This window comes from Xyrauchen texanus, chromosome 25 (assembly GCF_025860055.1).
Source record: "Xyrauchen texanus isolate HMW12.3.18 chromosome 25, RBS_HiC_50CHRs, whole genome shotgun sequence".
NCBI classification, from domain to species: domain Eukaryota; kingdom Metazoa; phylum Chordata; class Actinopteri; order Cypriniformes; family Catostomidae; genus Xyrauchen; species Xyrauchen texanus.
Window position 1 is genome coordinate 18,827,825 of NC_068300.1, and position 17,189 is coordinate 18,845,013.

At 37.0% G+C, this 17,189-nt stretch overlaps 2 protein-coding genes across 2 annotated transcripts in view; both read right to left on the minus strand.

Moving 5' to 3' along the window:
- zgc:158263 (ceramide kinase family protein) overlaps positions 1–17,189 on the minus strand; it is an 867,176-nt gene that overhangs the window by 558,962 nt on the left and 291,025 nt on the right. The window lies entirely within an intron of this gene.
- LOC127618410 (prostaglandin E synthase 3-like) lies at positions 9,781–16,700 on the minus strand. The gene is made up of 8 exons (XM_052090844.1): positions 16,513–16,700; positions 13,405–13,518; positions 13,040–13,109; positions 12,832–12,930; positions 11,309–11,398; positions 11,160–11,216; positions 10,966–10,993; positions 9,781–10,801 (listed from the first exon to the last, which is right to left on the minus strand). Coding segments are annotated over exons 1-8 (480 nt in total). The 5' UTR covers positions 16,515–16,700; the 3' UTR covers positions 9,781–10,781.

The window sequence follows — 17,189 nt, forward strand, 5'->3', positions numbered from 1 at the left end:
GTGACTTTACATCTCTCAAGGGTTACTTTATATCTCACAAATCTGACTTTATATCTCGCAAGTGCGACTTTATATCTCACAAGCCCAACTTTATATCTCGCAAGGGCAACTTTATATATCGCAAATGCGACTTCGTATCTTGTAATGGCTACTTTAGATTTGGCAAAGCCGACTTCATATCTGGCAAGGGCGACTTTTATATCTCGCAATGGCGATATATATATCTCGCAAGGGTGACTTTATATCTGGCAAGGGCGACTTTATATCTCACAAATACGATTTCATATCTCGCAATCGTGACCATATCTGGCAAGGGCGACTTTTATATCTGGGAAGAGCAACTTAGGGCGATTATATCTTGCAAATACAACTTCATATCTCGCAATGGTTACTTTATATCTGGCAAGGGAAACTTTATATCTTGCAAATATGATTCTCATGGGTGACTTTATACACTCACCGGACACTTTATTTGTTACACCTGTACATCTACTTATTTATGCGATTATCTAATTAGCCAGTCATGTGGCAGCAGTGTAATGTATAAAATCATGCTGATATGGGTTAATAATGCATATTAATATAGTTAATCATTTACATCAACCACCAGAATGTGCTAAAAATGTGATCCCAGTGATTTAGACCGTGGCATGATTGTTGGTGCCGTAATGGTTGGTTTGAGTATTTCTATAACTGTTGATCTCCTGGGATTTTCACGCACAACAATGTCTAGAATGCATAGAGAATGGTGCGGTCAACGCAATGGTCAACGGAGAAGCCAGACTAGTTCAAACTGACAGAAAGGCTACGGTAACTCAGATAACCACTCTGTACAATTGTAGTGAGAAGAATAGCATCTCAGAATGCACAACATGTCGATCTTGAGGTGGATGGGCTACAACAGCAGAAGATTTCAGCCAAGAACAGAAAGCTGAGGCTGAAGTAGGCCTACCATTTATGTACCTCAGCAGAAATCCAGATTTGTAAGACCAGACGATGTTTTCCAATCATCTACAGTCCAGATTTGGTGAGCCTGTGCTCACTGCAGCCTCAGTTTCCTGTTCTAATCTGACAATAGTGGTACCCGGAAGGGTCTTCTGCTGTTGTAGCCCATCCACCTTAATGTTCGATGTGTTGTATGTTCAGAAATGATTTTCTGCATAGAACTGTTGTAACGCTTGGTTATTTGAGTTACTCTCACCTTCCTGTCAGCTTGGACCACTCTGGCCATTCTCCTCTGACCTCTGTTATTAACAAGCCATTTTTGCCCACAGAACTTCCACTCACTGGATGTTTTTTGTTTTTCCCACCATTACCTTTACACTCTAGAGACTGTATGAAAATCCCAGGAGACCAGCAGTTACAGAAATACTCAAAACCAGCCCATTTGGCACCAACAGTCATGTCATGGTCTGAGATCACATTTTTTCCACATTTGGTTGATTTGAACATTAACTGAAGCTCCTGACCCATATCTGCATGATTCTATACATTACACTGCTCCCACACAATTGGCTGATTAAATAATCGCATGAAGAAGTAAAAGTTATATCTGTTATATCAGGTATACTTAATAAAGTGGCCAGTGAGTGTATTTACTCACAATTGTGACTTTATTTCTCACAATTATGACATTATTGCATGCAGTTGTGACTATATCTCACAATTGTTACTTTATATCTTGCAATTTCAAGTTTATTTTATGGAATTTCGAGAAATATTAGAAATTTTGAGATATAAAGTCGAAATTGTGACTTGCAAGATTTACACTCACATTGTGACTTTGTTTCTCGCAACTGTAACTTTATAGCATGCAATTGCGACTTCATCTCTCCTAGTTTTTAGTTTATCTAACACAGTTGAGAGAAATAGCTGAAATTGCAAGATATAAAGTCAAAATTGCATTGCATTTGTTAGATATAAAGTCGCAAATGCAAGCAGCTTTACACTGACGATTCAGATTTTTTTCTGATGCAATTGCGACTATATTTTGCAATTGTGAGTTTATATTTTGCAATTTCGAGTTTATATCACACAACTGCAAAAAAAACAAAAAGCAGAAATTGTGCAAAATAAAGTCACTATTGTGAGATAGAAAGTCATAATTGCTAATTTAGCATGCAATTGTAATTTTAGATCTTGCAATTGGGAAATAATCATTTCTCGTGACTGCGACTTTACCCACAGTTTCCCTGACTAACCATTTGGGTGCCGCCATGATGATTCCAATAGTCACGGCACAGTTTTCTGGTTCCTGTCTCCATAAGAAACTACCAATACGATACCAACAATACCAATATTTCAGATGGAGAACAATAACCATTTTAAACCAGTGGTTGGTGTAAAAATGTGTTGAAGCTCTGCTTGTGCAGTTGCACAAATAGTTGTTAACTATTTCAACGTAACTAAAATCGATTCATAGCTTCATATCATCCACCACCCAGTACGGCACTGTCAAACAAACGGTCATTGTGAGTTTCTAAAGTATCAGCTCTATGTAGCCACTTGCTTTTTTTGGGGGACAAATTGAATATGCTAAATGTCACAATATCCACTAAGAACATACACAGATGTGCATGAAAACACTGGAGACCAGAAAACAAAAACATGAATTGTGAATCATGGAACACTTCTGCTTTCAGGAAAATAAAAGTCTGATTTGTGAGGTATAAAGTCAGAATTACATTGGTAGGATCAAGGCATCATAGTTAATCACCAAAAATCAGTTTATTCAAAAAACTTGGCAATGCATTCGTTTTATGCTTAAACCATTTATGACCTTACCCCGATGAAGGAAATGTTTAAGGTATTAACATAACCACACAATTTATCAGCTTATTAAGCAAAACCAGTGTAAGATCATGCATGTATATGCGCTCAATTACACTCTCACTTATGTGAAAGAGTGTTTTTTCCACAGCCTGTAATCAGTGGACTTTGCCATAGCAAATAGCCCCGGTCAGGGCAGTGCCAGCTTGTTCTATGCAGAACTGATTAGACAGAGATTTACATTGTGTGTGCTGGCTGAGCTGCTGGACTAAGGCTTAATAAAGCTCTGGAAAATCCATGTTTGTAGAGCAGGAGGTGTTGGTGAGGCAGGAGCAACATTGAACCTCTTCTCTGGGCAATCGTTCAGTCTGGTGAATGAATACTGCTTCGCTTGTACTTTTGCACTTTCATTTGGGATGAAACAAACTGTTGGCCACAACAGTTTTGCTTGCCTTTTTTATTAGTTGTTTTATTGAGAGGTGTTAAAATAGTCCTACAACATGAGTGTTCCCTTTACAAACAGCAGTGTGCCAGCTGTTCTGAAATATTAACCATGGTGAAGTCACATTCCCTTTTTTTTTTAGATGTATTCAGTGGAATGTTCTCCAAGCATATGAGACAGAAGATTAAAAAAAAAAAAATCAAAAGATGTCTCTGCTGAAAAGCACAACATAGCTGGTGACTAGCATATTTCTTGGATGCTGGTTCCTAGGATAACAGTGTGCTGGTTTCCTCAACAGACTTTTAATTAAGTGAACCAGTTTCATCAGGATAGTCATGCAGGTTGACCAGCAAAGTTTTGCTGGTAATCACTGTATCCATACTGTTCCACCCGCTAGACCAGTACAAAATCAGCCTGGACCAATAGAGAAAATCATGCTGGTCTAATTTGATCTTTTTTTAGCTGGTGTAGAGTAGGAACAAAACCAAGCATCCAATATGTAGACTGTTTCTATCCTAATAGCAGCCATAAAAGCTATTTAAGATCATCTATTTAGATTGCAAGTCCTTGTGCACAGTACATAATCTTTTCATTCATCATACTGAAGGTAATGCGAGGAGGTCATTATTTAAGGCAGCACCACCTTCCTTAAAGGTTGTGATTAACTAAAGAATGAAGGTGTCATATGTCTTTCCCTTCTCTCTCTCTCAGATTTAATTTTCTGCACAAGAACTGACCAGGCCAAATGTGCTTGCTGTGGAAGCAGACAATTCTAGCTGGGTTAAGCAGCAGTAGCAAGTCCCAGCTGAGAGTAACCGATTTTGTGTGCAGGATTACTCCATGCCACTGCCTGCTTGTATGTCGGTAAGCCACCTTTTGTCATGGAGAGACAGCTTAAACCTGCTTGCGTGGGGACTTTTCTATTACCTCTAGTGCAGACTGCTGACACCAACACAAAACAGCTAACCATCACAGCCCAACATCCAAAACTGCCACTGTCTTAAACAAAATGCTAGCTCAGGGATCTCTACCCCCTAAAATATAACAGGCCTTGTAGATCAAAACATTTTTGTCACTATTGATTATTTCTGCTTTGTTCCAAAGTCAAATTAAAACATGTTTAAATGTGATTTTCCCCTGTACTCCTACAAAAGCAAGTATCTGTAATGTTAAAATTAAACTTAGCCCTCTAAGCTCTGAAGATTTAATGTTTCAGTGGCATGCCTATATATTAGTTGTTAAAGCGCTGTCTTGTGTGTTCTTGCCTTTTATTGTTTATACTCCCATTGCAATATGAAGAACACCACAGACTGCCATTTGCAATCTTGTCACCTGAACAATGAGCAATATTCCATCAATTATTCCATTGAATTACAATTGGAATATCTCATATATCTCTTCAAATCCCCACTCACTCACTCTCTCTCCTGTTTTCCGATCACCCGCAACACTCACGTTATACTAGTCTTCACTCACACATTTCAGATGAGAAGCATATTTACCATAACTATAATTAGATTTGCTTTGCCGGTGTTCTGTCGAAGTATTTTCCTCCTTGTTTCCCCTTTGTCAAAGTCTGTTCCCCCTATGTTTTGCCTTATGTTAGTGTCAAAGTCTGTTCCCTCTCCCCTTAAGGTCAGTGTCAAAGTCTGTTCGACCTATGTTTCCCATTAAAGTTAGTGTTGTGGTCTGTTCCCTCTATGTTTCCCTTTAAGGTTAGTGTTGAAGTTATGTTTCCCATTAAGGTTAGTATCGAAGTCTGTCCCCCTATGTTTCCCCTTAGGTTAGTGTCGAAGTCTGTTCCCCCTATCTTTAATGGTGTTGTCAAAGTCTGTTCCCCCAATGTTTTCCCTTAATGCTAGTGTCGAAGTCTGTTACCCCTATGATTCCCTTAATGCTAGTGTCAAAGTCTGTTACCCCTATGTTTCCCTTAATGCTAGTGTCGAAGTCTGTTACCCCTATGTTTCCCTTAATGCTAGTGTCGAAGTCTGTTACCCCTATGTTTCCCTTAATGCTAGTGTCGAAGTCTGTTTCCCTATGTTTCCCCTTAATGCTAGTGTCGAAGTCTGTTTCCCTATGTTTCCCCTTAAGGTTAGTGTTGAAGCAGTTCCCCTATGCTTCCCCTTAATGTTAGTGTTCAAGTCTGTTCCCCCAATGTTTCCCCTTAAGGTTAGTGTCGAAGTCTGTTCCCCTATGTTTCCCCTTAAGGTTAGTGTCGAAGTCTGTTCCTCTATGTTTCCCCTTAAGGTTAGTGTCGAAGTCTGTTCCCCCTATGTTTCCCCTTAAGGTTAGTTTCAAAGCCTGTTCCCCTATGTTTCCCTTTAAGGTTAGTGTCAAAGTCTGTTCCTCTATGTTTCCCCTTAAGGTTAGTGTCGAAGTCTGTTCCCCTATGTTTCCCCTTAAGGTTAGTGTCGAAGTCTGTTCCTCTATGTTTCCCCTTAAGGTTAGTGTCGAAGCCTGTTCCCCCTATGTTTCCCCTTAAGGTTAGTGTCGAAACTGTTCCCCCTACGTTTCCCATTAAGGTTAGTGTCGAAGCCTGTTCCCCCTATGTTTCCCCTTAAGGTTAGTGTCGAAGCCAGTTCCCCCAATGTTTTCCCTTAATGCTAGTGTCGAAGTCTGTTACCCCTATGTTTCCCTTAATGCTAGTGTCGAAGTCTGTTACCCCTATGTTTCCCTTAATGCTAGTGTCGAAGTCTGTTACCCCTATGTTTCCCTTAATGCTAGTGTCGAAGTCTGTTACCCCTATGTTTCCCTTAATGCTAGTGTCGAAATCTGTTTCCCTGTGTTTCCCCTTAATGCTAGTGTCGAAGTCTGTTTCCCTATGTTTCCCCTTAACGTTAGTGTTGAAGCAGTTCCCCTATGCTTCCCCTTAATGTTAGTGTTCAAGTCTTTTCCCCCAATGTTTCCCCTTAAGGTTAGTGTCGAAGTCTGTTCCCCTATGTTTCCCCTTAAGGTTAGTGTCGAAGTCTGTTTCCCTATGTTTCCCCTTAAGGTTAGTGTTGAAGCAGTTCCCCTATGCTTCCCCTTAAGGTTAGTGTTCAAGTCTTTTCCCCCAATGTTTCCCCTTAAGGTTAGTGTCGAAGTCTGTTCCCCTATGTTTCCCCTTAAGGTTAGTGTCGAAGTCTGTTCCTCTATGTTTCCCCTTAAGGTTAGTGTCGAAGTCTGTTCCCCCTATGTTTCCCCTTAAGGTTAGTGTCAAAGCCTGTTCCCCCTATGTTTCCCCTTAAGGTTAGTGTCAAAGTCTGTTCCTCTATGTTTCCCCTTAAGGTTAGTGTCGAAGTCTGTTCCCCTATGTTTCCCCTTAAGGTTAGTGTCGAAGTCTGTTCCTCTATGTTTCCCCTTAAGGTTAGTGTCGAAGCCTGTTCCCCCTATGTTTCCCCTTAAGGTTAGTGTCGAAGCTGTTCCCCCTACGTTTCCCCTTAAGGTTAGTGTCGAAGCCTGTTCCCCCTATGTTTCCCCTTAAGGTTAGTGTCGAAGCCTGTTCCCCCTATGTTTCCCCTTAAGGTTAGTGTCGAAGCTGTTCCCCCTACGTTTCCCCTTAAGGTTAGTGTCGAAGCCTGTTCCCCCTATGTTTCCCCTTAAGGTTAGTGTTGAAGCCTGTTCAACTATGTTTCCCCTTAAGGTTAGTGTTGAAGCCTGTTCACCTATGTTTCCCCTTAAGGTTAGTGTCAAAGGTCTATTCCTGCTCTTTTACCCCTTGATATTAGTGTCAAAGTCTGTTCCCCCTATGTTTCCCCTTAAGGTTAGTGTCGAAGCCTGTTCCCCCTATGTTTCCCCTTAAGGTTAGTGTCGAAGCTGTTCCCCCTATGTTTCCCCTTAAGGTTAGTGTCGAAGCCTGTTCCCCCTATGTTTCCCCTTAAGGTTAGTGTCGAAGTCTGTTCCTCTATGTTTCCCCTTAAGGTTAGTGTCGAAGCCTGTTCCCCCTATGTTTCCCCTTAAGGTTAGTGTTGAAGCCTGTTCAACTATGTTTCCCCTTAAGGTTAGTGTCGAAGCCTGTTCAACTATGTTTCCCTTTAAGGTTAGTGTCAAAGGTCTATTCCTGCTCTTTTACCCCTTGATATTTGTGTCAAAGTCTGTTCCCCCTTTATTTCACCTTAATGTTTGTGTCAAGGTCTGTTCCCCCTATGTGTCCAGTCTTGGTCATAATGCCTACATGCTTAATGTCTAGGCTACATTTAAAATTATACATATTTTGTGTTGGTCAAATCTGTATAGTAGGGTGACCAGACGTCCACGTTTTCAGGGGACAGTCCCTGAGGTTTTTGGTTATCTGTCCCCAACTGTAGCTGTCCCCAGACATTTTTTTTTTCCAGAGCGTTCAAAACAGCCCGCATAGTGAATTATATTACATGGCAAGAAACTTAGCATGAGCAGCAAAGCCTACCATGTGCTGTTTATTTTGACCAACAGAGGGGTCTTCCTTCACTGATTACTTGGTCGGGCCTGTTTTGCCATTAAGAACTCGACCAGGCAATTGAAGAGAATTGTCATCATTGTTAGAAACTTCAAGGTAAGACACATACTAGCAATTTATGTTATAAAGTTATATTGTTGTGTATTTTATAACAGGTTTTGAACTCGGCGGGGGATTGTATTGAAAGTTGAAATGCTGGAATTCCCACACAGACCAAAACATGCTGATGAAAAGTAGTCAAATGAATCCCCACAGATGAACATATCAAATCAATAATTGTATCTTTAATCAGTGGGTGTTGTGTATATTAGTGCTGTCGGCCCACCACACCCTCTCCCTCCCTCCTGCACTAGTAATATCACACACTGACTAAAGAAAGTGCCTTCTCACATATTTGCTCATTTGTTGATTTTACATATACCCGAAAGAAGAATATGACATTAATAACATGGAAAAATAAGTAAAAATTTGTAATAAAATATCTGCAAAGATCTGTACAGTTAGTCAGTACATCACAGTTTCTCCGCACCTTGCAGAGAAACAAGTACCATGAAAAGTACCAAGTACTTTACGAGAACCTGAAAAGAGCACCATAATGCATAAGACTTGATCAAAATAAAATGTGGTAATTAAGAAAAACAGATCCATATGAGATACGCAAACAATTAGGTAAAATAGTATTAATATTAGACCACTATCAACTTTACCTCCATGTTTGAATTTCATTGAGACAAAGGCTACAGTATTCAATAGAGCATACACCACACTGTAAAAATTATTTCCATGATTTGTTAACTTTATATTTACTGCCAAATCAACTTAGATTCACTAATGTGTTCAGATAACAGAAGAATGTGTGTTTTATTGAGGAAACTAATGGCAATGCACTGATATAATGTAGAAAAATTAAATAAAGAAAATAATAATAATTCCACTAACTGTTATTTACCAGACCTTTTTATTAAAATTATTATTTATTTATTTTATTATTATATTTTAATGAACTCAAAATTAAGGCAAACAGGTTACTTACTTTTTTTTTTTTAAGTTAAACCAAAATGATTTCTTACAGTGCACAGTTTAGCACATTCCCCATGGTCAAAATACATAAAATCCTATTTGTCCCCTTTTTTAATAAGTAACATGAAATTCCAATGACCTATTGACCACTGAACTTGAAATGTCTCTGTTTTTCCATTTCAGAAATCTGGTTAACTTACTGTATATTTATTAATATTTTGATAATTATATTTTTCTCTGTGGTCCCGCTGGCGAGTTAAAGGACTAATATATTTAGATATCTTCAGGAGTATAGTTAAATTATTATAATTACAATCAAACTAGTTGCAGTATTCAATTACCTGATAACATGAAATATGGTAAAAAAAAATTCTCCTGTTTTAATTTAGAATCCATCTGCATTTAATTGCTTTATTGCAGAAAAATATCACTGACTTTATGCATAACTTAAAATGGGAGAACAGATATTTACTAGACATACTTATATCTTGCTTATTTTTATTTTGCATGCATATATATTTGGGTGAATACAGGTAGCCTATAGTGAATCAACCGGTAAAGTGGGACACATACAATTAATTATCCTGTTTTGCTTTGCACATTTTACTATTCTGATCCACATACCGCACTATTTAGGCAGTGCCACTGCTCCCTATAAGCACACTAATGATTGCCGATGATCACAAACTCAAAATAAAGTGCAAAATCATTCACATCCTTCTTCTCGCCTTGTTAATCAAGACATAGTGATGGAGCTATTGCTCCACCTTGTGGTGGTGATATTGTCACTTGCTTTCCACCACCAAGAACAAAATGTACAAAGACCACCGCAGCCAAATTAGGGACGCAAAAATACAGGGAGAAAAAAAAAAGTTATGATGGCCAATATAATACATCTATATTGCTTAGTCTGTTGTTTAAGTGTTCACAATAAAGCTCATATCTACAACTGTACATACTTTAACATATAAATGTACAATAGAAAAGTTGACTAACTGCTTCCAATATCAGCCAAAACACTAATATTGCCCAATACGATATGGTCAACAATATGTTAAGCATCCCTAATTATCCTTAAAACCACATAATCATCTATACAAAGGTTCATAAACAGGACAAAAATGCTAAGTGTTATTTAGAGACAGTTTATTAGAAATATGTAGACAAAAACCTCACTGCGTTTAACAAACTGAAATTTATAAACCTGAAATGACAGGTCACAATGTTATCGTTTTCATCTTTTAGTCACACCTGTATTGATATTAAGTGCAAACACAAACTGGTCATCTACTGATAAAGTTACCCCTTTGTTCTGTACAGCGAGGCATATGCTTTTTTTTTTAATCACTTCTTTTTACATATATGGAAGAAACCAGTGTACAATTGTCTGCTACACGTCTAAGTATAATATAAACAAAACACAAACAAACAAAGAATACTAACTGCCAACCTGAATTTTTTTCAAAAAGCAGCGTGTACAGACATGAATATAAACTTTGAACATGTTGGATTGACACAAAAACTGATCTGAAGGTCAAAACCACAGCTAAAACACATAAAACGGGGGTTTGCCAATGGCATTTGCAGCTAAATGAAAAACCATCTTTCTTAAGACCATGCTTGCTTTGCTCTATCTCTCTCTCTCTCACACACCCACACACACACACGGATATGAGACACAACACAAAAGAAAATAATTAAAAGAAAATAAGAATTAAACACATTTGTGAATGACATTTGAAAATGTCATTCATGTCCTTGATTTGCATTACTAAAAATTACGATGTATACATTATATGAAGCAATAACCCCATTGACATTGAGGAAAAAGCCCAAGACTGTAAAAGCCATTGTTTAGTTAAGTAACCATAAATGGTTTCCACAATACATCATGGAGAGCTTGTAATTGTCCATGCAGCACAGAAACGTAAAGAATGCATTGTCGAGGGGCTGAGATTGCCATCAACACAACAGTAAAAATTCATCCCCTTGTGACTTTCTGCAGAAATAACTTGAAAAACAGTCAAAAATTATGCAGTTTTTTTAAATGGCTACCAATGCAAACCTAGTCTCTCTCTTTATTTAAATGTTAAGCGGAAATCCTTGCTTTCTTCTGCATGGTGGTTACCTATTCCTTCACTCAAGGTCTGGCATTTCTGGAAAAAAATTTAAACAAACTTAATCAATAAACAGTAAGGTTGTCTAATAGTGATATATGGAGATATAACAGCTAACATTACTGTATGTCTCTTTCAATTATTCTTATTTTTTCTCATAAAAAAGGCATACAGAAGAGAAAACCCCATTTAAGAAAACTTACTTTCATCATCACTATCTGCAGACTCTTCCTGAAATTGGAGTTACAAACAGGTGAACCACAGAAGTTTTTGCAGATACATAAATTTGAAGATATTTACACAAATTTACCAACTTTAAATTATAGCTACAATCACATTATATTTGCATTTTTATCAAGTCAATTCAGCAATATTATGGATTTAAAATCTCGCTTACATCTTCTGCACCATCCACTTCTGGAAGGTCATCTTCCCCACCCATGTTGTTCATCATCTTTGTGACACACACACACACACACACATATTTTATTTTCTACATTTCAAAGAAATTTCAAAGAAATTACAAATAAATATTTAGACATGCACCTCTGAAAAGCGGTCAAAACTGGACAATTCTTCATCTGAATCATCTTCCCAGTCTTTCCAGTTATTAAAATCAACACTGAGCCAATTAAGCTGCACAAAGAACAAAAGCAGTATAAAATAACATTTACGTAACAACGTTCATACTGTAATGGTTTAACCCTTTAATGCATAACTCATTCCACCCCCTTTACCTCCCAAGCCTCTTTGGTATTCCTCAACATTTTTATTTTGTATTGTGTAACAACACATTTTTTTTATAACTGTATAATTACCAAAAGTGTATAGGCCCATTAAAGACCTTAGATATGTAACGGTGCCTTAGTTTTTTTTTTTGTCTTTTGCACTTCCATAAATCATATAATTTCATGATATCTGTACAAGTTTACTACTATATCACATATTTCTTTAGTACAAAACAAATGAGTACTATATAGCTACAAACGAATACTATATCATGTTGATTTTCTGTGACAATGGTAACTTATCATTATTCCATATGCGTGTTCACATAGATATTATAAATTATAAATTTCGTACTCAAGGTGGCGCTGATGTGCCAGTGATTGACTTGATTTACATTACACATTGCTATTTGATGAAGAAACAATGTGGAAGTAAACTATAGTAAGTGTAACATATGAACAGTATGATATGACTATTGTCATTTGAGTGTACTGTTGAAATTATGTACATTGTGCATCTATTTAGACTCAAAAATTGCCAGAGAAAAAAAAACATATGTGTAGCTAATATGTAGCTTACTGTATGTGTAAATTATATGTTATATAATATAATGTTGTATAAAGCCAGTTGAAATTTCAGTGTGGAATAAAAAAAACTCTATACTTGTTGCATCATCTCTTTGATATATGACAAAAAATATGTTAGATTTTATTCTATTATTTTCTAATTGTCTTGAAAATGTTTTAACAGTGCACTGCAGTGCTGGCTCTTACTCGTCCCATCGGTCCCAATAGACGCTATATTGACACCCAGTGTTCTGTATACAGGAAGTTTATTTATTAAACATTGCCACTTTACACCGAAGATGTTTGTTTATCTTCTGTTTTGTTACTTTCAATCTGTCTCATATTGCTCACATTCCGATTCTGGACATTCTTGGATTTAACCAAACTAATTTTTGCGCTTTGTTGTGCGTTGGACTGTGACCCTACAGCCACGACTCGATTGTGAGCTCTCTGCCGAATGTTGATTGTTGTGTGCTCGCGCTTGGCATATTGCACCGTTTATCTGTGATCTGGCACCATGAGAGCTGTAGGATGTAGCGGTTTGTTTCATGACTCCCTCTTGTATGGACAGTTTATCTTTTCACTTGCACTCATTCTATTGGGACTTTCTGTTGGATCGCTAATCCTGCTGATCCCATCACTCTGGACTATACTGTTGACTCAGGCTCCATTATAGTCTGTTTAGTAAGTATATTGTGTTTGTTGTTATACTGTTTGATTAATATTTGGTGAAACACCATGCTTTAAAGGGTTAAACAAGAAGTAAACTCTGACCTTCGCCTTTTCTTTTGTTAACCTTGGCCAAGATTTGCCAGGTTCCGCTTTCTTTAGACAGCAAAACACAGACCTGTCTGTGCGTTTGTGTTTAGACCCCTGAAAAAGAAATTAAAGAAAAAAAAATGCTGAGCCATGCAGATAGAGCACTTACAACCTGAATTTGTAGCATAAACCATGAGGTGTTAGCATGAAGTGAAATACTTACATTTGGTTCAATGGACTCAAGAAGTTCTACTTCATTATGGTGTTTTGTGTTATCTGTTCCACCAACACAACTAAAACAAAACAACAAAATATAGCATATTAAAATTAAGAATAAACTACAACAGCACTGTACTGAATGCAGTGTACTGAACACTACAGAGGAAGGCAATCAATTAATATTTGCATGCAATCTAAACAAAGACGACTAAATATTAAGGAATAGTTTAATCACATAATTTGAAATGGCAATATTTTATAGAAAATAATAAAGTAAACATATCAATATTCAGTTAAATCTTTTGTGCAATGCTAATGTGACAATTTATTAAATATGTTGCAGATTATACAACTGGAATAGAAATATACCTGAAATCAAGCTTTGTTTTGTCAAATTTAACTTTGACATCTTTGCTGTCTTCTATACAAAATTCAATGAAGACTGCATCCCGTCTGTCATACCACTTGGCACTTGCTGGCTGCCTGTAAAACAAGATAAATCAAAACTGATACAGATAAGCCAAAACATTATGACCACTCACAGGTGGAGCGAATAACGTTGATCATCTCCTAACAAGGCCACATTCCAAGGTCTGTATAGATTGGCAATTGAACAATCAGTTTTCAAAGGCAGTGGAAGAAGGTTGACTGGTCTGATGAGCCCCGTTTTCTTTTACATCACGTGGATGGCCGTGTACATGTGAGCCGTTTTTTTCTGAGGAAATGATGGCAACAGGATGCACTGTGGGAAGATGACAAGCCAGTGGAAAGAGTGTAATGCTCTGATATAAACCCTGGGTCCGGCCCGGGAGAGGTAGATCATAATTTTTAAATACCACATAGTTTTTATGGGAACCAAACTATGTGACTTTGTCAAGACTTTTCAGATTTGTTTATAAAATTGTTTAAGAGACTGTTAAAAAAAATGTTTACAAAAAAATTCAGCAGCTCATGCAAGTAAATAGATATAGATAATAGATTTTGCTTAAAAACATATTAAAGTATTAATGTTGCATACTTGAGCTGTACAGTTGTTTTATAGAAGTTAAGCTGAAATAGAATATGTTGATTTCATAACTTTTGGCCAACAACTTGTATTAAGCAGTTACTAGTAAATCTCAATTTAGATATATATTAATATAAATAGTATATTTGGTTATATTTAGATCAAATTTCACAGAAATGTTGATAAAAAGATGTTTTCACATGTATCAAACTGGTTTTGCTATTATATTATTTCTAAAACTAAATGGCATATAAATTAATAACTTTTATATTTGTCAGTTAACATGCCAAAAATACCAATCTGTTATGGGCACTGGTGGCTCAGCGGTTAAGGCTCTGGTTTACTGACCAGAAGGTCAGGGGTTCAAGCCCCAACACCACCAAGACACCACTTTTGGGCCCTTGAACCTATCTGCTCCAGGGGCGCCGTATCATGGCTGACCCTGCACTCTGACCCCAGCTTAGCTGGGATATGTGAAAAATAAATACTTTCACCATGTATATGCAGAAATGGATGTATGTATAATGTGTGACAATTGATCAATTTATTTATTATTATTATTCATCTTTTTACATGTATGAACAGTTAAGATGAAAACCATTGAGTTATGAATTATTTATAAGCTTGAATTCCACCGGGTCAAAATTGACCCATGAATGCAAAAGGTGTATGCAGATTCTGAACGCAATAGGAACGTTAAGAGCTTTTGTATATTACAAAAGAGTAATGTACAGTAAATGTGGCAAATATAATTGCAACAGCGGGTATTGTACAACTACATGCATAGATCATACATAACTATTAAAATGTAAAGGGATAGTTCACCCAAAAATGAAAATTCAGTCATTGTTTACTCGCCCGTTTACTCACCATATGACTTACTTTCTTTTTATTAACACAAAGGGAGAAACTGAGAAAAAATATATTGTGCTCAGTGATGTCTCACAATGGCAGTTTATGGTGACCACCTCTTCAAGCTTAAAAATTAAATACAAAATAGTAATAAAAAGTATAATTCAGAAGTCTATTAAATTATTCCATGAGACTCATGACTGTGATGAAAGCATACAAGAAGGTTTGGTGAGAAGCAAACCAAAACAAATGTATTATTTAATTAAAATGTTCACAGACCGTTGTTCTCCTGTGTAAGACATCACTGAGTACAACATTTTTTCACAATTTCTCCCTTTGTGTTAATAAATAAAAAAGTTATATATTGTTATAACAACAATGGGGTAAGTAAACAATTACTGAAATTTCATTTTTGGGTGAACTAATCATTTAAGAAAAAAGGCTCTGCAATGTGAAAATAAATTTATTTTTATATTGTAGTTATAATACAAAAACATAATAATGGTAAACGAAATGATGGTATGAGAAGGGATGGGGCTGCTGATGTCACTTTAAAAGCCAACTTTTCTTGAACGAATTCTGCAAATCACACTTAAAGCTCAGCTCTAAATCAAGATATTTGAGCAGATGGGCCTCGTGGGGGTGGAGCACAACGACATTACCGTGGAAAAGTTTGTATCGATTGGCACGCACGCACGCACCATCTAGCGCGATAATAATCTTCACATAGTGCGCGCACGATCTAAATCGGTCTTATAAAATAGTGCATGACCGCCAAATAAGACACTGAGGTTAGGATAACAGAAGCAATAACCACTCTTTACAACTACCGTAACACATGCTGATCTCCGTGAATAAGCATGAAATTGTATTGTTTTGTATACATGGTATCCACAACACGACAGAAATGACACACAAATAAATAGAATGTATCATTAAAAATGTCCTGAATCCATCCCAGCAGCTGTTATTATGTTTCATATTGCGCGCTAAAGTCAAAGGGATACTTGTGTCATTCATTATATTCCTATTAATTTGATCACACAAAGTAACCAGCAGGCCAGACTGTTGCAAAACACACGTTTAGCTCTTCCTGTAAAGTACTACTGAGCCAGATGAAATTCTGGACATGACTGAGGCATTAGCCACAAAACTTAACCAAAATCCAGGACAAGAAAGAATATGTTTAGCTTTCAACGCAATAACACACTGTTAGCCTCGCTCAGTAATTTGTATAAGGATACATTCAGATCTTGAGAATCGCCAATACACAATACATAATACATAATTAAGTAGACGAATGGTTAAATAAAGAACAGTCTTGCATGAGTCAACTGAATTGAAGCTGTTAGCAGTGCAATTACTACAGGCCTAGTCTATATCTGCTGCTAACCAGCTAGCCAAGCTCTGGGAGCTATGGGAACAATGTGTGCCGATGACGACTGGATGTTTTCTATGCTGTTCAGTACAGCACATTATTTCCTAAAATGTACATATCTGATTATTAATTAAGTCTATGTAGTAAGTAAGTCATGCTAAAGCTTGCCTGACAGAAGATATACACATTTGCTAACTAGCTAATAAGTTAGTGCACCTTAATCTATGGCATTCAAACTTACATGTCGAGATCTTCTTTCAGTTTTCACCTAAATATGATTTCCCCTTTGCGTCGTCTCGCTTCGGGTAATGTACTGAATGTATGCTGTCAATTCAAATCAAATGCAGAACGATAGCTGTTTATGCGCCGTTCTGTCCACCTGCTCAAGAACCGCGCGTGTCTGCGTACTACTCACTGGCGCGCGGTGACGCATCATCCCAACGTTTCTAGCGACTTCTGCTGCGCGTTCCGCGCCATGCGCGCGTCCTGAACAAATGCGTCTCCATGGTAACGCAAACCTCTATGGTACAGGATGCCAACTGATGCTAGTCAAGACTCAATCAAGCTAAATTACCATATTTGTTTTACAATATTGCCAAAGCCTTAAGAGTACTTTATTTGACTAAAACAGTACAGACATCATAGAAAGATAAAAACAAAAAGGTGAAGTAAATAAAGAAATGGAGGGGAAATAAGTGAAAGACAAATTATAGAAAAATAAAAATAGAAGTAATATACGATTCAAAAATATGTGAATACTATTTACAAAATATTGTGAAATAATTGTAGCTTCTTAAAAAATTATTTTGAATGATAAATAAGATGAAGTCAACAAAGAAATGGAAGGTAAACAAGTGAAAGAAACAGAAGAATTAGAGAAAACAATTAAAATAATCCAAGGAATTAATTACACACACA

Excerpts from the sequence above, each read along its gene's own strand:
- LOC127618410 (XM_052090844.1), bottom strand. Across the intron at positions 11,217-11,308 it reads GTTTTGACCGCTTTTCAGAG|ATGATGAACAACATGGGTGG; the intron begins GTGCATGTCTAA and ends TGTGTCACAAAG. Across the intron at positions 10,802-10,965 it reads TGCAGATAGTGATGATGAAA|AAATGCCAGACCTTGAGTGA; the intron begins GTAAGTTTTCTT and ends ATTTTTTTCCAG.